Below are 25,065 nucleotides of genomic sequence, written 5' to 3'. Positions count from 1 at the left end.
GTAAAGTTCAACAACTCCGTCCTAAAACATGCTGGACTTGTCTCTCCCTTTTGAGTGACTCTCCCTGACCCCAGTGACAGATTTACGTATAAGCTAAACAAGCTATAGCTTAGGGCCCCACTTTCTTGGGGGCCCTCAAAAAATTTAAAGGGGAAAAAAACTGGATGTAAAACCTACGTTACAGCAAGAGTGTTTTGTGTTGTGTAGGCTCCTATGATGTAAGTCATGGGCCCCACCTGCTAGCCTGCTCCCTAAAATATCCCTGGTTTGCTCATTTCTATAAATTGGGTGCCTACATAACAAAATGTAGGGACCCAGGTGGCGCTGTGGGCTGAACCACCGAGCCTAGGGCTTGCTGATCAGAAGGTCGGCGGTTCGAATCCCTGTGACGGGGTGAGCTTCCGTTGCTTGGTCCCAGCTCCTGCCAACCTAGCAGTTCGAAAGCACATCAAAATGCAAGTAGATAAATAGGTACCGCTACAGCGGGAAGGTAAACGGCGTTTCCATGTGCTGCTCTGGTTTGCCAGAAGCGGCTTTGTCATGCTGGCCACATGACCTGGAAGCTATACGCCGGCTCCCTCGGCCAATAATGTGAGATGAGTGCGCAACCCCAGAGTCGGTCACGACTGGACCTAATGGTCAGGGGTTCCTTTACCTTTACCTTTACCTAACAAAATATGTATTTTTTGATAAAATACATATTTTGTTATGTGCAAATGGCTTTAAATACCTATTAGGTCCATAAATTACCATATAGCATATATTCAACATAAAAAAACCAGCAGCAATTTGTTGTTGACAAAGGACAGCGAGACAGTCTGTGGGTAGGGAGGGTCTCAGTCTGCATACCAGATGGAGCTGGTAGACAGCTGCCCTGGACACAGAACTGACCTGCGCCTCCATGGACAGCTGAGAGTCCAAAATGACTCCCAGGCTGCGCACCTGGTCCTTGCCCCATTCAGGACACTCAGAAGATCCCACTTAGCAACCCCTGGCACATTCAGCACAAGTTCTCAGGCAGCTGGCAATGGCTGAGGCTTTCTTCCCGAGGCCAAGGACAATTGCTGCCAGACAAAGTAGGCAACATGGGGCTAGATGGGACAAGCCGCCTGATCACATGTAAGGCACCTTCCTGTGCTCCTTCCCGAGGTCGTGCCTCTTCAGGCAGGTGGCGCAAGATCTAGGAACATGCGCAGAGCCAAAAACAACAGAGAAGTGTAGTGCATTGCCCTTCCGGCAGGAAGCAAAGTTCTCTGCAGAAAAGAGAGCTGCTCTTGACAAGAAGGTGCATGACTCCTGCGAACGAAGCCTAAGGAGTGTGAAGGCAGGGAGTATTTCAAAAAGCAAACCAACTAGAAGGGAGGGCAAGCGTGTCTTCAAATGGTCATTCAAATCTAATGCCATCCAGATTATTTTAGACTGCAACCAATCCTAGTTTTGCTGTACTAGCTGCCAATGAGTTTCCGGCCTCAATTCAAAACGCTGGTTTGGATCTATAAAGTCCTATGTGGCTCAGGATTCCAGTACCTCAGGGTACTGCCTCTCCACACAGGAACCAACCCAGACCCTGCCTGTGTCATCAGAGGCCCCCTCCATGAGAGGTCTAGAACAGGCATCCCCAAACTGTGGCCCTCCAGATGTTTTTGGCCTACAACTCCCATGCTAACAGGACCAGTGGTCGGGAAAGATGGGAATTGTAGTCCAAAACATCTGGAGGGCTGAAGTTTGGGGATGCCTGGTCTAGAAGGTGACCTTGCAAGAACAGCCTTTCTCAGTGGTGGCTCTGAGCTAGGCTTGTCTGGCACCATCAATGCACATCTTAGGCACCAGGCAAAAACTATATATTCATCAGGCCTTTTGGCTTTTAACTGAGGCCCTTTTGCACGGGCAGGATGTTTTTTATGCAGTTTTTAAAATTTGCCTTTTAGATATTTTTTTATGGTGGTTTAATGTGTGTATGTAAATCGCTTTGAGTTACCATAACAAAAAACATTGGTTGGTTTTCTTTTTGTTAATCAACGATAACGACGATAACGTGGGCATCAGCCCAGGGCAGCAAAGCGGATGTTGAGCTGCTGTTCAAATGATTTTGAATTATCATTGGGGTAGCTCAACTCTTAAGAATTCCAGCATTGCAACTTGCCCACATCAGCCCCTGAGCTTGCGCCCTGCCAATTCACATCTGTGACCGTAACAAGTAACAATTTGTGTTTTTTTAAGTGGTCACTTACATATTGGGCTGGGATAAAGCATGAGACTCCTAATCTCAGGGTCTTTTGGTTTGAGCCTCATGTTGGGCTAAAGATTCCTGCTTTGCAGGGGGTTGGACCAGGCGAACCTTGTGGCCTCTTTCAACTCTGCAATTCTAAGATTCTACATTCTTAAAAAACAAAACAGTGGGGGGCAATGAAAGTTTCGTGCTGGCAACTTCTGAATCAATATACAAAAATCCATTCATCATCTTCACCACCAAACTGTTTCCTCCACATTGCCCTCCTGCCTCCTTGTAAGGTCACAGGCAGGGGTGGCACAAATGTGCATGTCACAAAAAGTACACCCAAATGGGGCCTCATTTTAGGGGATGTGTATATCAGCACTGTATATCAAGTTAGGAGAGAAATAAGGTGGTGCCACAGAATCAGAAAGTGGTTGCAGGGGGGGAGATGCAATTTACCGTATTCCAAATTTTTAAAATCCCTGAGAAGCGTCGTCAGAAGCAGTGACCCACACCCCCAATCTCTCTCTCTCTCTCTCCTGGGGCAATTACCAGTCGAGGGGCCAAGGTATATACATATTTTATTTTTTAAAAAAGTTTACAGTTTCTTTAATTATACACAACTATTTTGAGAGGTTATAATTCTTAGAAGAGGCAATTGCCGTGGCGCCAGGCATGCCCACTAACATCATCACAATGCAAAGAGGGTAGGGCAGGGGGGGTATAAGAGAGGAAGCGGAAACGAAAACAGGGAAAAAAACCAACCAACAAAAAAGGAAAAGAAAAACCCGGAGGAAAAAAAATGCAAGGACTCGAATGGAAAGGGGCTGGGTGCCCACCTTCATCTCTTCAAGTATTCACACAATTTGTACCAAACACAGTCAGTAAAAGAAAAGGGGGGTGGAGGGAAGGAGAATGGCCATTTCTCATGCGGCAAGAGACTCCTGGCTCCAAGGTGCCACAGCAACTCAGACGAGCAAAAGGAAGCGAGCGAGCGAGAAAATATTATATATATATATATATATTTATATAAAACCAGCGCACGCTCAGATCACAGGAGTTGCCTTCAGACACTCCACACGCTTAACCACTTCCACCGCGGTCTGTTCCAGATCTAGCTGCAGAAAGCTACCGTAGCATGGACCCCTCCCCAAGAGGATAAAAGCTTCACCCCCCTCCCCTACAAACCCACTTTCTTTGTGGGAGTTCCCACCTGCTGCCCCAAAGGTAGGAAAACATCAACCGACCACACAAGCCGGGGAGCTTTTGGGTTTTTCTACAAGCTGACCTGGCCGACGAAAAACTCCAGGGCCATTTGCTTTCGCCACCTGCCATCACTCTGTGAAACTCTGTGCTTCAGGGGTACGTCTCCATGGGTGATTTAAGAGTCATTTTGAGGAAGGGGAGTAAGATCAAACACCAAGGTCGATGTGGGAAGTTTCGTCTACCGGTGCTGAAATACTCGAAAAGCACAACGGAATTTTAAGGGTGGGGAGGGAGAAGGGCAATAGCCGGTGCAAGCACTTAAGACCCCATTAGTGTGTGTTCACGTAACAAGGCAACTCACAACACACGCACAAACTTTGCAGCTTCCGAGGGGCGGCTGCGTTGGGAGTCGGGTCTGAAGCCTGAAGGGTGTTTCGGAAGGGATGGGCAAGTGGGCTGGCGACTGAAAGTGGCGCCCAGCCTTTCCGTCTGGTCTGGCTGAGAGAGGAGCAGCTCTCTGAGCAAAGGGGATCTCGGCAGGCCAAAGAGAGAGAGGGGGACAGAAGGAACTGTGCTTAGATCAGTGGTACCAGAGGAGAAGGGAGTCTGGTCTAGTTAAGGTCGGTCCTCACAAACTCTTCTTTCCAGGTGGAGCCCATCACACTAAGGGCATTTTGCCAGCCTTCCCCGACACCTGGAAAGTAAATGCAGCAGAAGAGATCTTTGCAACTGCAACCCACAAACAGGGGTCCGATCAAGCAGGAGGTGCGAAAATGTCTCCTTTGCACACCAGGGGTGTGCGAAGTGTGTGGATGAGTCGGTGCTTTTTCTCGGGGGTGGGGCTTCCATTTAACACGGACAGTGTCTGCATTTGGAATCGCTTTCGCGCGTTTAATTTAAAAGCGAGGACTGTTGAAATTAAGAACGGGTGTTTGCTTAGGAGAGAAGAGCTGTGGACGTCAGAGTTGTTAAAAACTGACTGTGCACCAGAATTGAGGGTTCCCCCCCCCAAAGAAAAAGTTATCTGCATAAAGGGAATTCGAACACTAACATTTGTATATACAATATTGAAAAAATACAGTTTATTTTGTTTAAATCGGTACCACCATCACCACTGCCACCTCAGCACTCAAATCTATACCTAAATAGCACCTAAGAGGCCACCACACAAGCAGAGAGCATCTCTAAGGCCAACTTCGCCAACCTGGTGCCCTCTGCAGGTTGTTGGGGCTACAACTCCCATCAGCCTCAGCCAGCACGCTGGCAGGGGCTGGTGGGAATTGTAGTCCATCTACCTCTGGAAGGCACCGGGTTGGTGAAGGCTGGTCTCAGGAGTCCTGCTGCAGTAACAGAGCTCTCCCCACCCTTCTCCAGAGTCAAGGAAATGGCACAGTTACATGTTCCATATTAATACTAACCCGCCTGCCCCCCAAACAAGCCATACTTGCTTAAAGGAGAGAACTTCAGCTCAGCTACTATAACCACATTACTGCTTTGTTTTTTTCTTTTAATTTAGAAAGAAAGAAAATAAAAGGTTCTCGGTTGTTGTTGTTTTCTTCATGCCCGTAATTCAACTTCTTGGTATGCTTTTGCTTTATTAAAGGAAAATGATCATGCCAAAGTTAAATTCTACTTTACATAAGATCTTTTCAAAAGGGGGGAGGGGAAAGCAAACTGATTAGGCTTTAAGATTGTACTCTCTCGACACGTCTTCCCCCCTTGCACCCCAGAACAATCCACAAAATTCTGACGGTGCTTTAGGGGAATCTGGGAAGGAAATACAATGGACTGGGCTTAGCTTGATATTCAGAATTCTGCTCATGTCACCCGAGTTCAAATTCCGTTTACTGACCCCCACCCCCACCCCACCCCAAGACATTGCACCAAAACTGCCCTCCCCACATCCTGTCCAAAAAGAAAAAAGAAAAAAAACTCTTTACAAATACGTCAGAGGTAATGTCCAGATTGCAAATCCACATCTTGTCGGGCGTTTTCTTTGCCATTATCCATGTTCAAGTAACATCGACATCCCAGGTAGGCATTCAATGTATGAGGGGGTTCTCTTACCATTCCATTTTTGGGGGGTGGAGGGGAAGAGGGAAGGGACATTTGTGTGTTCAAAAACGCACAAGAAATGAAAACGGGGGGGGGGAATCTAATTCAAAAAAATCTCTGAAACCAGCACTCTTATTATCAATTCCCCTTCCAAAACAAACAAAAAAACCAGACCCACTTCCCAAACCCTTTATACTGGATTTTCCTAGATTGTCTGGCCTGCTTTATAGAAGGGCCGCAAGTGAGCAGAGGAAGGAACTAGCAAACTTGGGAGACCACCGATGGAGTCGTGATCAGCGGCAACTCGGGTGGGGTGGGGGGGCAATGAAACTGTCGACGGGGCTTGCAGTACTCTGACAAATCCGGCTGGTAAGAAGACCCTCTCCTCAGGAGGTCATGCGCACAGTGCTTGGAGAGACATAAAAGGAGTGGAATAATTACAACTGCCAGTGGTTTTAACAGTGGGACCAAAAAATGGATTGGGTGTGACGCACTCCAGGAAAGCGAAGACAAAGTTGGACTCCGCTTGCTTTCTGTCCCTTAAGAGTAGTAACAGCGACAGAGGCAGACGGACACCGAGGATCCAGACCAGTAAAGTTGACATTAACTGTCCAGTTGCAGGTTTTCAAGAGGCCCCCCGAGCAAACCGGACCGATTGCCAGTCTCTAGCAGCGGACAGGAAGTCCACACAAAATGTTCTTTAAACCAAAGAAAGGCGCCTTGTCAGAACCAGACACTTTGAAGAACTTGGCGTATTCTGGCGGCAGGGGTGTTTCGTTTCTTAAAAATGGAACTCCGTTTAAAGTGTAAAGCAGCCGAGCTGAATCGAAAAAGCAGCTTTCCGACTTCACTGCCTCTCGCGTTTATCCCCCAATATTTCTCTTCGACGTTCTGCAAGCGCTGCTCTGCTTTTGCATCTGAGGGTGTCCTGCCATCTTTGGAACCATTAATAATAATAATAATAATAAAAATAAAAGTGGGGGGCAGGGAGGGGAAAAAAGGAAACATCCAGACCCTCTCCCTAGCAAAGCAGCTGTTTTTTTTTTGTTTTGTTTTTTTAGGTTGACAGTTCAGTAGCCTACAAGTTGCCTTTGCTCAAATGGAATTATAAACGGCTGCCTCGCATGCATCTGGGCTGCATATTGCTACCGAGTGGAATGTGGGAAATGCGCTACGATGCACTTTTGGGCTCTGAGAAATGACCAAAAGAAATCAAGATCTAAAGGGTGATATATATATATGTATATATATCTTCAATGCTATTATTCATAAAAACCTTGTTTAGTAATAAAAAATTGCTTTGTTTAAATATGAATATTATAGTCTGCTTCTCAGCGCGTGGTTAGGAAGTCAGTCTCTCTGAAAAGCAGGGCGCTGCTTCTACTACAACTCCATATCCTGGGCCTCGTCCTCTGAAAAGTCAGACATGGAGCTCTCCGAAGAGCTGTCCCCAGTGCCTTCTTCCTGCTCTTTTAGCGCTTCCTCTGTTGCATATTTCTGAATGTATTCTGGATGGGGCGAAAGAGAAAGGTGGGGGGGGGCAGGGGAAGAAAAAGAGGGACGATCAACATACACATTAAAGGAACACCCTGAGGTCGCTCAAAACGACATGGCTAAGCAGACCACAAACTGCTTCTCGATTAAGGTGCTTTTTCGACATGCCTGCAGACGCCCGCCCACCAAAATGACCCCCAGATTTCAGCAAGGACAACCCCTTGCTCAAACATTAGTACTTGTCTGAAAAATCTTAAAAAGCAAGATTTAAGAACTAATAATAATAACAACAACAATAATAATAAACAGTCAACATTTGCACCTGTGATAATCTTGCCCATTTTTCTCTGCTTTTGTGCCTTCCGGTGTATTTATTTATTTACTGCCGTTATAACCCCACCTTCCTCTCCAAAGAGAACCTGTAACTGGTTCTCCCCCTCCTTATTTGACCCCAACCACAACCCTGTGAGGTAGGGTTAGCTTAAGGGCAGTGCCTGGCCCCCCAACGAGCTTTTCGTGGCAGAGTGGGGATTTCAACCCTGGTCTCCCAGGTTCTGGTCCGATGCTCTAACCAGCACACCACCACTGGCGTTAAGACAGCTGGGACTCGAATGACGTGCTCGGCTTGGTAACGCATCTCTGCGCAAAACACATAAAAGTCCTGAAGCTGGAGGGGGTGGGAAGAGGGAGGAAAGGCTCAGCAGAGCACACTGTAAATGAATGGAGAAGGTGGACACCTGGGCTATACGACTTCAAAACTGTAGGGAGGTGCAAAAACATGTTTCTGAATTATTTCTGAAGCACATGCGTGTTCTGGGTGCTGGACATCAAACAGGGCAGAAGGCAGAGATTGCATGCCTGAGGGGAGGGGCCTAAGACAGACCAAGAGACACAAGGACTGGGGAGGGGAGGGGGGCAGAAGAGATAGCGGAAGGAGACCAGTTAGTGGGAAAACAACAGAGTCAAGACGTGAGTTTTTAAAGCCTGGTGTCTAACTATAAAAATGGGAGGATGGATTCCAGGAAGTAAGGAGCACCAATGGTGGGGGAGCAGCAGGGCAGGTGGGGAGCAGTCAGGGGAGCTCCCAGAATATCAGGATTCTGTGTTTTGTTTTACACAGGAGAGCATTCAGAAAAGTGGCACCCACCCTCCTCCTGAGCTCTGAAGTGGTACAGTCTACCAGTTCCCTCTGTGCCAATGTAATCTAGCAGGGCTCTCCGCATGTCCTCAATGCGCTGGGTGATGCTCAGAACTGGCCTCTGGGTGCAAATCTCCTAGGACAGCTCTACTGCTGTAGCCTCTCAAACACGCATCTTTGGTGCGTGTCAGAACAACCCACAACCCATATCCCTTCTTTAAAAAGCCATTCACACAAAAAAAGCAAAAAAAGGCTTCCAGTTTCAGGAAGCTGCACCAATTACTATATATCCCAGGGAGGCTGTATGTTACAAAGCTCCGAGCTAGGAAAAGAGGCTCATTGGCCTGTGGGATGTTGTATCTACGCAAATGAGGCCTAAATCTCACAGCCTGCTTCTCAGTGCTGGCGGGACAAGAGCTCACTCTGCACCCAGAGAGAGACCCGGGAGGAGGAACGGCAACGAAAGATTGCTGCCTGCTTCCCCACAATGTGGCCCAGCTGTGCCAGAGTTCTTCTGAGCAGGCTTAAGCGCAAGGGAACTGGAGAAGAAGTACTTGCCACTGACCGCCATCTACTGCTGCGACCAGTTAAGAGGCAGGTTTCCTGAATTCTAGCTCCAACACATTGTGGGCTGATTCCTCTAAGACAGGCATGTCTAGCTTTCAAGAGACTGAGATCTGCTCCCCACAATAAAGAAAACTGGCAGTGATCTACCAAAGCCTTTTTTTTTTAGTGGGGTATGTGCGCGATCTACCATGATCCCCTGTGATCTACCAGTAGATCACGATCTACCTGTTGGACATCCCTGCTCTAAGGCAACGGGGCCTTGTGGTCCTTCCCCCAGGGTTACACCAGAAAGACTTTCTACAGCTTCATCAGTTAAAAAGGAAAGACAAGATAAATTATGCATTTACAGAACCTTGTCTCCCAGCGCAGAGGAGCTGCTGCAACTCAAGGCATCGGCGCAGAGGCTATTTTTAAGCGCCGCTGTCGCCAGAATGCTCTTTGCATCATGTCAGTGCCTGAGCAACTCCCAAGTTGTAGCTGCCTGCCTGTCACGCAACTGGGGGTTGTGGGGAAAGGTGTGGCAGGGCATCCCGGGTCTACCAGCCGATGTAATGCATAGCAAAGCTAAAGCAAGGGATATTTTCATGGTGGCAGTGATCATGGGGAGTGGCTGATTGATTTTGATGCGCATACTCAGTGGTGAAGCTGGGAAAAGGACACAACTGTCCATTAGTTCCTTCTCTCACCAATCTTACACACACCTTGAGCTGGGGGCAATTCTTCTCTCTCTCCCCTAGCTAGTGTAGTGGAAGTTATAGCATACACTTTTGATAGCCTACAACTTGTAAAAACCATCAAAGGGAGTCCTTGGAAGAATTTGCTTGTTCATGCTCTATTACGAATGTGTCAAGGAGGTTTGTGCGGGAAAACCCCAGCCTTGAGCTAGCCTAATATAAAGCAGGTTCCCTGTTATTTGCACTGAACTGAGCATTCAGAAGAAGAAGAGTTTGGATTTGATATCCCGCTTTATCACTACCCGAAGGAGTCTCAAAGCGGCTAACAATCTCCTTTTCCCCTCCTCCCCCACAACAAACACTCTGTGAGGTGAGTGGGGCTGAGAGACTTCAGAGAAGTGTGACTAGCCCAAGGTCACCCAGCAGCTGCATGTGGAGGAGCGGAGACGCGAACCTGGTTCCCTAGATTAGGAGTCTACCGCTCTTAACCACTACACCACACTGGCTCAATCAAGACCTACTATGCCTCTGGGATTGTGACTTAATTCCTACACATGTGCAAAGCTAAGGTGAGGGAATGCCTTTCTACAGGCCCGTGCAATTTATAGGTCTGTTGTTGGCATCTGTCTGTCTCGAGAGACAAGGGAGTGTGCCTCTGGGGATGAAGTCAAACCATTGCATTAGCAGCACTGAAGTGACCTCTCCCGGGAGCAAGCCTGGGCAGCGTGTGTGGAGGTCCTGGGCTGCCCAGATGACAAGACCCCCCCCCCCCAGCCTTACTGATGTGGTCCAAAGGAAAGCAGAGCAAGGCGCTTGGCACCAGCCGGGCTGCAGGAGTCACTGGAAGAAGGTGTACTGGGATCTCCCCTTTTGTGGGTTCTCCAGCGGCCACTGCAATTTGTTTATTGAATTGAATTTATTTATTGGCTACAACCAAATAAAGTTGCTTTAAACAGCACTGTGGTGTGGTTACACAAGAAATCCACCACACTAGGCGCTGGTTCACCAAACTGAAGCTTGTTGCCCTGCTTTGCTTGTTTCATAATTGAGCAAGCCTCCTTTCCCCAAAATAAGGCCTAGTGATCCCCCCCCCCACACACACTGCCTTTCCTTTTAAGGCTGGCTGGCCTCTCCCAAGTGAGATGGACACCTCAGTTAGATGATGCTTGCCTTCACCTGTGAGGTTAGCAACTGGCTTGCCAAAGCCGCAACGTAAGCAAGACGATGATGCCGAGTTCTTCAGATCCAAACGCTGCCTGCGACAAGAGTTCCAAGACAGGTTGCTAATCGTTTTCGAGCTTCCAAAGCCCTTACCTTTAATTTTCTGTTTGTATTCTTCTGGTCGGTGAAGGTACATGGCTGCCGCATCACCATTGAGGGGGTCTATGGGGTTGGGATAGGCCAGCAACTGGGGCAGGAACGACTCAAATATATTGGTAAGATCTGAAAATTATCAACACAAAAAAGAATTTGACATGTAACGTCTGAAGCTGGCCTTCAAAAGAGCCATTTGCCTTTATCTCTACTACCACGACAACATCTATTTGGCGAAAGTGGTTGTGCCCCCACCTCACAGGACTTACCGTTCCAGTAAGATGGAACCAGTACGATGGCCCTGCTCACCCAGACAGCCGGCTAGCTAATCTTATCCATTGATCAATCTATTATTTCCCACCTTCCTTTTAAGGACTTCAGTGAGGTATACATGCGTCTCCATATTATCCTCACACAACAACCCTGCGAGGTAGGTTAGGCTAGGCTGAGAGTTGGTGACTGGCACCACCCAGTGAGCTTCGTGGCTGAGTGTGGATTTGCTCATACTTGGTACGTGGGGGAAGTAAATGCCAGCTCTTCTTAAATTATCCTATTGCTGGAGTACCGCTTGTGAAGGTCTGTATGTCAGCTGGTTTTGTTTAACACCATTTTAATGTATTTTAATGAATATGCTAACTCCCTTTTGGTACTATAGAAGTAACTGAAGTAATCTTCGTCGCCCTTGACAGCATTCACCCCTGGGATGCCAAATTCTAGAGCGTGCTATGTTCAAGGTTAAAAGAGTTCCTAAAATGGGTGCCAGCGTTGCAAGGGGGGACTCTTGCAATCTGCACACTTCAAAGCACATGTGAAGACCGTGCAAGACTGCGCTCTCAGGCAGCAAGCTAAAATATGTGCGCGTGGACCCACCCCTTGTATTGTACAAAACCACCGACACCATAGACTTCTTAACTCACCATAGAGAGCTGTCCAAGTCTGATTAATTACATCTAGACATACAGTTCCTGACCTGAAAGAGACAAACAAGGGTTGACTTCCATTCGCAGTTAGGCAGTGATGGTCTGGTACAGTGGCTACATGAGTCCAGATCTCCCCTTCCCTATTAACACCCAATACGTTTCACGAAAGTGGAAGCGGGCAAAAAAGGCAGACTGGAATCTACAGGAAGGCCTTTGGGGGACTGGAAAGGTTTATGGCACCCAATGGTTTACCTAGTTCACTTCCCCTAAATTAAGTCGCTGAGACACAGAAAGGGGTGTGTGTGTGTGTGAGAGAGAGAGAGACAGACAGACAGACAGACAGACAGACAGACAGACAAGAAGAAAAGGAAAAAGAAAGACGCAGGATTTGAAATATGAGCAACAGTGTTAATTATTAAGATAAATAGGTTAAAATGGATGTATTGAATAGTTTACGTGAAATTAGGCAGCATTCAAGGGTAAATATGGGAACCATGGAAGGGGAGGATTGGAAGACAATGGATAAAGTAATTTATGGTCTATGTTAAAAATCTGTAAAGGTTTTTTTTTGGGGGGGAGGTAAAAAATCAGGAAGGAAGGAAGGAAGGAAGGAAGGAAGGGAGGAAGGGAGGAAGGGAGGAAGGGAGGAAGATTCAGGAGTAGATTTTTGTGTAAAAGGACAGCTCACTTCTGGTACTGAAAAAAGTCCCAGGGCTGAGCATGTGCTATTATTGCCCCAGCTCCAGTTGGTGTACTTTGATCCTGCAAGCTGGAAGTCTGCCCACAGGTATGCTAGAGCATTTGACCTAGTCTTAACCAAGAGGGCCCCCAAAGCCACAGTTTGCATGGATTACATACAAATGCCTATCCACACAGACTGATAAATCCAGACAATATGAACTTGGGTTACCATTTTAAGCCATAGCGCTTTAATCTTCTGTTTAACCCTGTAGGGCACAGGGTTTATCCAAAGCTGTGCCCGGACTGAGCAACCTGCCTGATGCTGGCACCCTAAACTGAGTCTCAAGAATCTTCTTAAACACTAAGGAGCTCCCCAGTAGAGAACAGAAAATGGAAAGGGTTCTCTACTGGGTTAGGGTATTTGAAAACTTGCATAAGCCCCTTGCCTTATCCTCAACAGAGAGGGTGAATAAATTGGTCTTCACAATCTTTCCAACCTTTTTAAATAAATAAACTCATCACATATCCATTCTCTTCCCCTTCCTGCATTAGAAAAGAAGCTATGCATTGAGGTTAAGAGACACCCCTCCCCTCTAAATAATTTTGTTTAGTACAAAACATCTTCAATCACTTACGCTTCGTCAATGTTGGGATGGAAAATTTTATTCATGAATCCTGCAATGGAGACAAACAAAGGAGATGTTAGCAACCTTTATCACCATTATCTTTTATTTCGTTAAGAAAACCTATATATGATTGTAGTGAAGCCTCTAAATGGTTTACAAGAAATATTAAAATGATCAATAAAAAAAGCTGAGAACACTTAAAAGTAATTAACTGTAAAAAAAGATCAAAACAAATCAAAATCTACATTTCCGGACAGGCTTGCTAAATGAAAATATTTTAAGGAATGTCGTTGCGCTGAACAACTAAAAAATGGCATACATGTCCCTAGTTTTGTTATGGTGGAATGCCACTGATCCCTAAAGCACACTGTGTTGCTCAGCTCCTGAATTCTGTCATTCAGACATGGAAAGGAAGGGCGGAGGAATCCAAAACTACAGCTTCCCACTTGAAGTTGAGCAAAACCTACTGTCAGCCAAGCACCACCAAAGCAGATGAGGGCTGGCTTTGGAGCTGCCACCACCGCCGCCTAGAAGCACTCAAGAAATCAGAAATCACCGCATTATGTTTACTGCGTCTCATGAAGTCCATCTTAACACTTGTGGTTAAGATGTGTTGTGTTGTGTGGGGCCTAAGGGTGTCTTAAGACACAAGCATCACGCTGAGATGCAATGGTTGGGAGTTCCCAAGGCTTATTAAGAGAGACACAATTCACTGATTTGCGCTTCCCAGAACCTTAGTATCTGCCCCTGTCTGAAGCCCAGAAATGGCTGCAGGCTCAGCAGCTGTGCCCATTTCCATGAAAACCATTAGCCAGTGACTGAACACAGGTGGGCCTGCTCTATGAACTTAACTCTCCTGGGCTGCATATTGACTATAGCTCTGTGCTAATCTGATGCCGATTTAACAAGCCGACAGGCAGGGTCAAAACACGCAAGACTCAACACTTGTGCCACTGAAAGGTGCATTTGTTCCTCTGTTTTTTGGAAAACTCAACCCTAAGCGTCTCTTCCAAATCACAGACGCTGCTGCTGCCAAACTCTAGAATTCCTGGCTCACAGACACAGGAAAGCACCTGGGGGTTCAGAACTTCTTGTCCGCCTTGAACCCATAGCCTGAGGGTTATCAGACAGGGGCCGTTGCCAAATACACCACATTCCAGGCCATTTGGCAGGTGCGGAACTTTACATAGCAACAGAGAGCAAAACAGCAGGAAGCTAGCACCACAGGCTGGTAACCTCCCTTTACATGGGAGGAGGAGGCTTAAGCAGCGTTGTAAGAAATGTAAACATTCAAGAGCAGAGGACTTGCCTGCCACGTCTTCGTTCCAGTCCTTCATCCTCTTTTACCAACTCCCAATTCAGCTTGGCCTGCAACTGGCTCGCCCCTTGAGCTCTGTCCAACTCGAGTCACTATTTAGGTGGGATGTGCACACCAGCTCCCTACACCTTTGCTTGGTCACCTAGGATCCAGTGCCAAGCAGATACTGCTTGAAGGCCTTGCAATTGGGACTTCCCGGCCTGACCCGCAACTGCCATGGGCAAGTGGGGGGCAAGTGTCCAGCTGACTGGGTGAGCCATGCTCCTCTTGGGAGCGCAAGGTCAAGTTCTTCTCTGCACTGGGTTTTTTTTTGTTTTGGCTTGACGTTCCCCCATCCAGAACAGAAAGAGTTTCAACTCGCAAGCAACGGAACAGATGCCAGCGGGGTGAGGGACATAACACCCTTGCGTGGAATCATGTTGGTGTTTTGCCTTGTGCTCTTGACAAGCAGGAAGACACTTTTCGGGAGTGCTGGACACGTTCTTGCCAGCCCATTCCAAAAGCACAGCAAGCTCGGCCGTTAATGTTCCAACAACCTCATCAGATGATCAGGAGTACTGGCTAGCTGCCCTGTGACCTGCTTTGAGCATCCAAGCAGCCCACCCGGTGCTCTGCTTGCACATATTATCTTCTGCTGCCTCCACCCCAAACAGTGTTTCTGTCTCCCCACCCCACCCATGGATGTTGAGAGATTATCACAGGTGGAAGACTACCCGGGCAGAAATCTAGCATGCCCCTTCCACAGCAAGGCACACCCAATTTCCAATTCACCAGCTTCCGGCTGCAAGGCAAGAGCCTGTTTGTAGTTAAAGGAAGCTAGCAGCCTTGCAAAACTCAAGCCATCAACCGAAAGCTTCTCATATTCCAAACTTGGATCAAGAAGAAGAGACAGCCTCAGCAGGAGCACTGGAGAAGCAAATTCGGCGGAAAGGTGGCCAACATTTTTTTTTTGACCGTATGACAAGAGTGACAAACTCTTGAACTGGCACAGCAGGGTACAAATGCCAGCTGGAGGCGAGGGTGTGCTCAGGGCTTCAGGATCAGACCCACTTCCTTCCAGCCCTGAACTGGGTTCTTTTATTTCCTGCCTTACAAGCAACAAGGGCTGACACCCAGTCCTATGGGGAAAAGCTCTACAGCACTACAGAGGTCACCCAAAACCTGCCCACTGCCACTGTTGGCAGTCCCCCTCCAATTCAGATGCACCAGATGGAAAAAAAGCACTTATTATTGTAGTATTGTGGAACTCGCTTCTAGCTGAGGTCACACTGAGGGCTCCCTCCCTGTTGAACTTCTGCCATTTATTCAAAACTTAAAAATAAAATAAAAAAGGCTTTAAAAATTCATTTTCGTAGAATGCTCACCCCAGGGAGGCTCGCCTGGTGCCTTCATTACAAAAAACATTCCTCTTCTCCCAGACCTCTGGCTTATTAAACAATCTATGGCCTTTTAAACTGGGAGGCAAGGGAGGTTACTGCTTGTTAACATGATGTGTATTTTTTGTGTTTTTATATTGCAAACTGCCATGTGATCCTCGGAAGAAGGGCGACAGAGAAATTTAGTAAGTAATAACAACAACAAGTGTTCATTTTCAGTCTTGGTGTATCAGGTCTCCTGCACACCCCTTAGAGAAGACTGATTGAGTGGTATACAAATTGTTGAAATAAACAAATTAATAAACAGAATTGCTGGCCAGCCACCAGCTGGCAGTAAAACAGCCTGGAGGCAGGGCACAGAGTTTTCTCGTCTTCTCATTGAAAATAATAATTATGAGGAACAACAGACCACCCACATCTTGTGGACATATTAACCAGCCTTCTGACGTCAGTATTATAACCATTATTACCACCAATTGCCAACCACAAACAATAAAAAGAAGCTGGATGTTGTGGTGAAGCCTGGTGGGATCACACAATTATAACTATTTTATTAGCCAGTCAGCCAAAGTTTGTGGGCATATCGGTCAGCCTTCCAGCTTCAGTATTACTAGGTCTCATTATTATTCACTATATTACAATTAAATATTTCTATTTTCCCTCACTGCTGCTGGCTGACAGGGTATCCAGCAAACAGACTTCTGTACCTGCAACTATTTCCCCCGCCTTCTGCAATACGCTATGAGTATCGTTAACTAAGGTTTGTAATCCAAGTACAAACCTTGGCGGATAAAAAATCTTTAACCACGGCCAATGAACCATGGTTAAGTTGCTGGGCTCCATTCGCACATAACACCGAGCCATGGTTTAGCACATAATCGACAGTTTACACAACATACTCCTATGCTTTTCTATACGGGGTAATTCACAGTGTGTCCTATTACAAACCTGCTCCCCTACATCAAAAAAAATAAAATTTTAAAAGCAGCAGAAAGGCACTTTTAAAAATTTGATGTTTATGTCAACCATCGGGTCATGTGAATCTGGTTCTGTAAGCTACACTGAGAGCTTTTAAAGTCAAAAGGTGGGATATAAATTCCTTGAGGACGTTACGCAGAGTGACCAAGGGGGAAAAGGTTCAGTCTTCAAGGGCTGTGATCAATCAGGGAAGACAGCCCTCCATCCCAGGAATTCCGTGGGGTGGCTGCCAAGGGGACTGTTGTGCCAAGGGCAAAACCAGCCCTCCAGCACCAACTTGATTCTGGATCTGCGCCCACACAGAACCTGTGAAGTGTGTATGGGGTGGGGTGGGGGGGAGAATGTGCATTTGTGCAGAGGTGCACTGCACTCCCAAAGAACCCTTCGATGGACACCTCCACGTGAAAAGCTGCCCATCACAATGACAGGCATTTGCAGCACAAACAGTAATTAGCAGCAGCAATGCCTTGGAAGCAATTAGCATCTCGTCACCACGGAGACCCGCCACCTTTTTCTGCCCGATTACCTTGGGTTCCCTCGCTGAAAAGCTGGTGGCGCCTCCCTTAATGAGGTGCTGAGCAGCGCGGGCTGTTTCAGGGAGTCTAGACAGAGCCTCATGCCGTCCCTCTTCCCCAGCCACCAGCCTCCCAACCTCCTCCGTTATCAGAGCTCTTTTGAAAAATAAATTAAAGGATCTTTTTATAGAATCCGTATGGAGGGAGAGAGAGAGAGGCTCTGGACCAGCCTCCTCTGGGAGGCAGGCAGGCGACTCTGCCGAGTCTCTGTGAGGTGCAAGGAGAGGCACAAAGCCAAACTTGCAGAAGGGCAAGCCGTCCTGACAGCAACGCGGGCGGGAGCCAGAGGAAATCCTGCATGGAGGCCAGTTAAGAGGCGATGGCTTCAGGCAATGAATTTGGCACGCTATTGAAGGCGGTGGAGGGGGAGACACCTGAGCCGTGGGGGCCACAATTCCCCAAGGAAGTTCTTCCACGTCACAAGGCCCCTGCGTCACCACCTGCCTTTCTGCAAAGAAGGGTGGCAACCCCGCCACTTATAGCAGCGTTTCTCAATCTTGGGCACCTGACTGTTTTCAGACTACAGTTCCCATCATCCCTGACCACTAGTTTTGCTCATTAGGGTTGATGATGATGATGATGATGATGATAATAATAATAATAATAATTTATTATTTATACCCCGCCCACCTGGCCGGGTCTCCCCAGCCACTCTGGGTGGCTTCCAACAAGACATTAAAATACAACGATCTATTAAACATTAAAAGCTTCCCTAAAAGTCCAAAAAATAGCTGGAAACCCAAGTTTGGGAAACACTGGTTTATAGGCATCAACCAGGGCTGGGCACTCTGCAGCCCCACTCAGTGTTAGGACTCCAGAGCCCACCAGCCACAGCAGCAAGCATAGCCAAGGGCGACGGGAGTTGTAGTCTTGAGGCTCCTCATCCCTGCTATAACCCTCCCATGGCTTTTGCCCTCTCCTCCTCAGGCACTGAATCTTGCCTGCAGCCATCGCTGCTTGGTGTCCCCCTCCCTTCTCGTATGAAACCCTCCGACAGGAATCCTGCATCCTTCCTCCTCTTTGCCACCTCTCTCTTCCTCTTCTTGGCTGCAACACACCTGGGACCACTTCCCTGGCCTGCCACTCTGGAGGTCCTTGGCTCCTCTCTCTCGCCCCTAACATCTACTAGCCACGGTCTATGTTCTACCACCACTGCGGGTGGCAAGAAGCCTCTGAACGCCAGTTGCTCGGCATCACAAATAGAAGGGGTGCAGTTGTGCTCAGCTTCTGCTTGTGTTGTTTGGGCATCTGGTTGGCTGCTATGAGAACAAGATACGACATTCAAATATATAAAAGGATGTCATATAGAGGAGGGAGAAAGGTTGTTTTCTGCTGCTCTAGAGAAGTGGACACGGAGCAATGGATTCAAACTATAAGAAAGAAGATTCCACCTAAACATTAGAAAGAACTTCCTGACAGTAAGAGCTGTTCGGCAGTGGAATTTGCTGCCAAGGAGTGTGGTGGAGTCTCCTTCTTTGGAGGTCTTTAAGCAGAGGCTTGACAGGCATATGTCAAGAATGCTTTGATGGTGTTTCCTGCTCGGCAGGGGGTTGGACTGGATGGCCCTTGTGGTCTCTTCCAACTCTACAATTCTAGGATGCTGTACTACCGGTAGATGAGTCACTGGCCTAAACTCAGCAAGGCTGTCCTTACTGTCTTATTCTCTGACTTAGCTGAGCCCTCTGGCAGCTTCTCTTAACACAGGCTTTCGGCGCCAGCTGTTGCTCTGGGCGCTACTTCTTGGTGCTTCCACACGGGCTCTGCTGCTTCCCACAGAGCTGCTCACACATTAAAATGAACCGGAACTGTGCAAGGAATAGCACTGCATGACTCCCATTCATTTCAACGAGGACTGAGCAGGAAATTTGCGTTCCCCATATTAGCAGGACAGAGGTTTCATTCGGCGCTCTCCCCCACTCAAACTAGTAAGTTTCGGTTCAAGCTAAATCTGGAACCCAGAATGAGTTGAGCGAGGTAACTCTGGCCAGATCTGTGTCTTGTTACCTAGCAGGCTGAGGATCCCGTGCGTTGCCCTCTGAACAAAGCCCAGCATTTCAGACTTGTCCATGGCTATGAGAGCCACAGCTGGAAGTCGGCCTCTCCTTACTGTAGAATCTCCATTTCGGTGGGCAAAGATTTGGCAGGGGCACTGATGGTGCCAGGAGTGAGCTACCAGCTATAGGCGGCTCACAAATCCTCTACCTCAGTCTGCCGTTGCTATTGGAACAGACAATATACTCTAAAGAAAGATGGAAGTTCAACATCATCAAGGTAATGTAAAATCTGTACTGAGGAAAACTGAACCCTGCCAATATGCAAGGTTTAAAAAATGTGCATACTTTGTCTTATCTGAATGATCTTCTATCTGCACTTAAAAGAAAACTTATTCCCATAACCTTTCATGGCTTTAACAGTCTTTAGGAGGGGCAAGGAGATGGAAGCCCCAGTCCACTGAGAACCCCCTTTGGCTTCTCCAATTTCAAGTAGGCATTGCCTGTTGCCCACATTTTAAGTATCTTTGTGGTCATAGGGACTAGGAATCTGCTGTTCGGAAAGCTTAATTACACGTGACAGATGAGGGCAAGAGAAATATTTGCAACTGCTTGGTCCCAGCATCTAATATTTAGTCCTATCCCTATAGCAGATGGAAAAACGAAAACCACATTCATAGGTATCAGGATCAAATTTCTAGGTGCTCGAAAGAAAAATATTCCATCTGCGGCAGGTGTGGGGAACCTCTGGCATTCCAGATATTGCTGAACTACAGCTTCCATCAGCCCCAGCAGGCATGGACAGAAGACTGAACCCTACGGTAGTTCTTGAGTCCAGCCCTTAGAAGGACTTCCCTCCTTGTTATTTATTCTGTTTAGAGTATTTATATACCACTTTTCAGGCAGACCTCACAAAGCTGAGGTTTACGTAAGATTACTACAATGGTAAGGTAAAGGTAAAGGGACCCCTGACCATTAGGTCCAGTCGTGACCGACTCTGGGGTTGCGCGCTCATCTCGCATTATTGGCCGAGGGAGCCGGCATACAGCTTCCAGGTCATGTGGCCAGCATGACAAAGCCACTTCTGGCGAACCAGAGCAGCACATGGAAACGCTGTTTACCTTCCCGCTGTAGCGGTTCCTATTTATCTACTTGCATTTTGATGTGCTTTCGAACTGCTAGGTTGGCAGGAGCTGGGACCAAGCAACGGGAGCTCACCCCGTTGCAGGGATTCGAACCGCCGACCTTCTGATCAGCAAGCCCTAGGCTCAGTGGTTTAGCCCACAGCGCCACCTGGGTCCTACTACAATGGTAAGAATTGCTTAAAAATGCTACAACGGAATGGAGAAGACAACTTGTTTTGAAAAAGCTGCTATGGCAGGCATCGTCTTGATTTCCCCCTCAGGGCACGATGTTCCTTCAGCTGCCCTGGTGGTGCCAGAAGGGGGGGGGGCGAGGAGGGAGGCCGCTATAAGAGTTGGATTGCTTAAAGAACAAGGTTGCATTCCACCACTGCTATTTTACTAAGACTTGTATTTGATGCTCTTATCTGGCTACTTCTACAGGTACGTTTTTGGAAAGCAAGAAAAGCCAAGACTACAGGTTCTTTAAAAAGCCAGACCAAGGGAATAGCAGGAAGATCAGCAGAGGGAAGTGAACCACGAATGTTCTCCCTTGGGCAATTCCTGTACGGTACTTAAACCATGGGTAGGCAAACTAAGGCCCAGGGCCCGGATCCAGCCCAATCGCCTTCTAAATCCTGCCCGCGGACGGTCCGGGAATCAGCATGTTTTTACATGAGTAGAATGTGTCCTTTTATTTAAAATGCATCTCTGGGTTATTTGTGGGGCATAGGAATTTGTTCATTCCCCCCCCCCAAAAAAAATAGTCCAGCCCCCCACAAGGTCTGAGGGACAATGGCGCCCTGCTGAAAAAGTTTGCTGACCCCTGAAAACCGATCTAAAAAGAGCAAACTGACAGTTACACACATCAATTGGTTCCCTAGCCCATGTTTGCTAAAGTTGGTAGGGAAGCAATTCCAAAGACAGTGGATTTCCAAGGGAGAGTAACTGTGAGGCTGCCCTTACCACAGAGCGATGTGAGTCACCTCTCCATTTAGGTTGCCGAACCACCATTTGTGTTTGTTGGGAAGAACGTGGCAAGAATACTGAGATGCAGGTTCTGTCAGGAAGGAGCTAAAGGCTTGGGGACATCCTTTAGTCTCCTGGAGATGTGTGAGACATACTGAGCAGTAGGCGCCAACAACTGTTGGATGTGAGATGGGGACAGCTGAGTGGGAAATTCCCAAGATTCTGCAGAGTCACACCTGTAAAGTGCTACATGCATACAAAATGGAAAACATTTGACGGAAAAGAAGAAGTTGCCCTCATTCTAGTCCAAATATTTCAAGGCTTAGATGCACACAGCTTGTTTCTAAGTGAAGTCTAGCATTCAGATCAAGGGAAGTAATAAAGGTAAAGGGACCCCTGACCATTAGGTCCAGTCGCGAACGACTCTGGGGTTCCGGCGCTCATCTCGCTTTTTAGGCCGAGGGAGCTGGTGTTTGTCTGCTCTGCGGACAGTTTTTCCAGGTCATGTAGCCAGCATGACTAAGCCGCTTCTGGTGCAATGGAACACTGACACCAGAGCACATGGAATTGCTGTTTACCTTCCTGCCGGAGCGGTACCTATTAATCTACTTGCACTTTTTGGCGTGCTTTCGAACTGCTAGGTTGGCAGGAGCTGGGACCAAGCAACAGGAGCTCACTCTGTTGTGGGGATTCGAACCACCAACCTTTTGATCGGCAAGCCCAAGGCTCAGTGGTTTAGACCACAGCGCCACCAGCACCCCTAGGGAAGTAATAGACCCACTCTATAATGCCTTGGTCAGACCACACCTGGAATACTGTGTCCATTTCTGGGCGCCACAATTTATGAAGGATGTTGACAAGCTGGATGATCAGGGGTCTGGAAACCAAGCCCAACAAGGAGCAGTTGAGGGAGTTGGGGATATTTAGCCTGGAAAAAGGAGACTGAGAGGAGCTCTGAAAGCTATCTTCAAATATCCAAGGACTGTCACATGGAAGATGGAGCAAGCTTGTTTTCTCCTGCTTCAGAGAGCAGGACTCAAACCAATGGCTTCAAGTTACAAGAAAGGAGATTCTGACTCAACATCAGGAACAACTTTCTGACAGTAAGAGCTGTTTGACAGTGGAATGGACTCCCTTGGGAGGTGGTAGAATCTCCTTCCTTGAAGGTTTTTAAGCAGAGTTTGGATGTCATGGATGCTTTAGCTGAGATTTCTGCATTGCAGGGGGTTGGACTAGATGACCCCTGGGGGTCCCTTCTGACTCTACAATTCTATGATTCTATCTACCTGAGTGGTTAGTTCCGAGTGCTACTAAAAGTCTGGCATCTGTACACATTTCCCTTCGACAAATGCAGCGTTGGGCTTGTTAACAGGCAGGTGTGCGGCCAGCTTAGCTTGTCACACACTGCACAAACTCAGCTCCACCCTAGGTGGGTTTTTCTCCCAAGTGGCGACACTTGAGTTGGCTGAGGACACAAGCCTGGGCCCGCCCTAGAGAACACTGTGTGTTAAGTGGGCTGACAGTACTTGAAAAGCAAATTAGGGAAGAGGCAAAGCACACTGAAAATAGAATGCAGATACACTAGGCAAAGGTCTATTTTAAGTAATGAAAACAGCCACGGCCTGCTGACTCAAACCAGGATGTAAGGCTGGAAGAGGAGGCCGCCTGTCTTGTCCAAGCATCTTTAAGAGACTCATGACGTCTCCACACCGCTTCTCCCTCAAGCTTCTCCTGTTCCTTAGATGGAAGAGTCCTCATAAGCACCTCTGTGGGTTGACATATAATCCTGCCCTTAAGTGGAAATGCCGAGTCACTGCTGAGTTAGCATCTCCCTTTTCAAAACTCCAGGAAAAGCATGTCGAGGCTTTGCCGTAATTCACTGCTGCCTCCAAGTTCGTGTTTTAAAACTGAAGTTTAGCAACAAAACCCGTTGCCTGGAAACTGTAAACATGGATTTGTCCCACCCTCGGAAAGGATACTCAAAGTTACATCTGCTAAGAAAACAATGAAAGCAAGTCCCAGTGCTCTGTCATACTCTAATGCAGGCATCCTCAACCTTTGGCCCTCCAGATGTTTTGGACTACACTTCCCATCACCCCTGGCCACTGGTCCTAGGGATCATGGGAGTTGTAGGCCAAAACACCTGGAGGGCCGCAGGTTGGGGGTGCCTGCTCTAATGGGACCGACCAAGACACAGAACCCAGGGTGAGAATTCGTAGAGAAGAGCTGGCTTGATGCTCAGCAGCTGTGTCACCGTGGACCAAGAGAAGATTTAGCCTGTGTCCTTAGATGAACTCCTTTACTTTAAATCCGGGGAGTATGGGTAAGCCTTCTCACTGCTTGATCACCCCTACCGTAGCTTCCAATCTGTTGTGCCCTCCTGTCCTGTAGGTGGCAACCACATATCATCCTATTGCCTTCTCCCACTCAAGTACGCAAGAGCTGGTGACTCATACAGGAGGTCTGGCAGTGGGGGGCACCAATGAGGAGGGAGGAAAGCTCTCTCCCAAGTGATGGGGGGGCTGTTTGGAGAGAAACAACCACACTCTGCCCTGCCCTGAATTCTATGGGCTCTTATTTTGGTCATAAGGAAGAGAATTTTGTAGGAAAGAATAAACACTCTTTGGGGAGAGTGAGACAAACACCATATAGTACTTTTAACACCTGTATCATTTACCGCAAGGAAGCAACCTCATCCTCAGTGAGCATAGAGCTACTGAGCTTTCAACTTTGGCAATACTTAAGAGAGCCTGGTTAGTCAGGGCGACGATATTTCCTGCATCCATTTGGAGAAAAATGCATGGTTCCTAGAAATACAAGCTTCTACAGGCATATCTCATGTTACGTCCGCTGTGGGTTACTTCTTTTCAGGTTACGGACGCGCTGAACCTGGAAGTCCTGGAATGGTTACTTCCGGGTTCGGTGTGCATGCACAGAAGCGCTAAATCACACTTTGCGCATGTGCAGAAGTGCCAAATTGCAAAGTGCACAGACACGGCGCTTCAGGATGCGGCCTTTTCTTGTTGCGAACGGGCCTCCGGAGCGGATCCTGTTCGCAACCAGAGGTACCACTGTAGTTCTCAGGCCTACAGAGGCGCTTTCCCCTCTCACTGGACGATGCCATGTTCACTGCAGAAAGCCAGCTGTGCAGACTGCACATGGACTGAATGTCCTGCTCAGACGCATGGACCAGTCAACACACCTGCACCCAGTTCTGATGGTGTGTGTGTGTGTGTGTGTGTGTGTGTTGTGGGGACTAGTAGTGCTAAATACCACTTCGAATTCTTAGTCTGGAGCTTCCTGGTGATGCTCAAATGCAGAGAGGCGAGTAGAAAGAGTGCAGAGAGAAGATCAAAGAGAAGGGCACATCAGCTTCATATATGAAGCTTGTAGTCTAGAGACCCGAGGTTCGATCTCTCAGCTCCTGGATGGGTGAGTCCAAGCTGTGGAACATCTGACCATTGTTCAGACATTGTTATCTCACTTCTTTACTTAAACAACAGCAACAGCAACGTTGCCAGAGTGTTATCAATAATTTGGGAAAGACTGTGCAATTCCTCTAGGAGTTAAACAAGCAAGAAAAATGGTAAAAATTTGAATCCGTTACCTATAGATGGGGATTTGAAGGGGTATTTGTCAGGAAGGTCCACTCTAACTTTCCACACGCCACCTTCATACGGTGCTGCAATCAGGGAAGGGAAACGGTGTTAGCTGGACAAACACAAACTGAAGAAACATCTTCAAGCATGCTTTGCATTCTTAACCATCAAAGCACATAAAAGGACTGAACGGGAACCCACTTGTTTCCAATGGGGCTTTTGCAGGAGACCTTCCCAATGGCATTGTG

At 47.6% G+C, this 25,065-nt stretch overlaps 1 protein-coding gene across 1 annotated transcript in view; it reads right to left on the bottom strand.

Moving 5' to 3' along the window:
- Positions 1 to 307: 307 nt before the first annotated feature.
- Positions 308 to 25,065, bottom strand: part of UBE2H (ubiquitin conjugating enzyme E2 H) — a 57,499-nt gene continuing 32,741 nt past the window's right edge. Inside the window, exons 3-7 of the mRNA XM_035126686.2 lie at positions 24,826 to 24,900; positions 12,900 to 12,939; positions 11,581 to 11,633; positions 10,664 to 10,792; positions 308 to 6,984 (exon numbers count right to left, since the gene is read on the bottom strand). Of these exons, the coding sequence (XP_034982577.1) occupies positions 6,860 to 6,984; positions 10,664 to 10,792; positions 11,581 to 11,633; positions 12,900 to 12,939; positions 24,826 to 24,900 (422 nt within the window). The 3' untranslated portion in view covers positions 308 to 6,859. The remainder of the gene's footprint in view (positions 6,985 to 10,663; positions 10,793 to 11,580; positions 11,634 to 12,899; positions 12,940 to 24,825; positions 24,901 to 25,065) is intronic.

The sequence above is a fragment of the Zootoca vivipara genome, chromosome 10 (assembly GCF_963506605.1).
Source record: "Zootoca vivipara chromosome 10, rZooViv1.1, whole genome shotgun sequence".
Lineage (NCBI taxonomy): Eukaryota > Metazoa > Chordata > Lepidosauria > Squamata > Lacertidae > Zootoca > Zootoca vivipara.
Note: the sequence above shows the minus strand (reverse complement) of the source record. Positions and strands in the feature narration are given on the sequence as shown.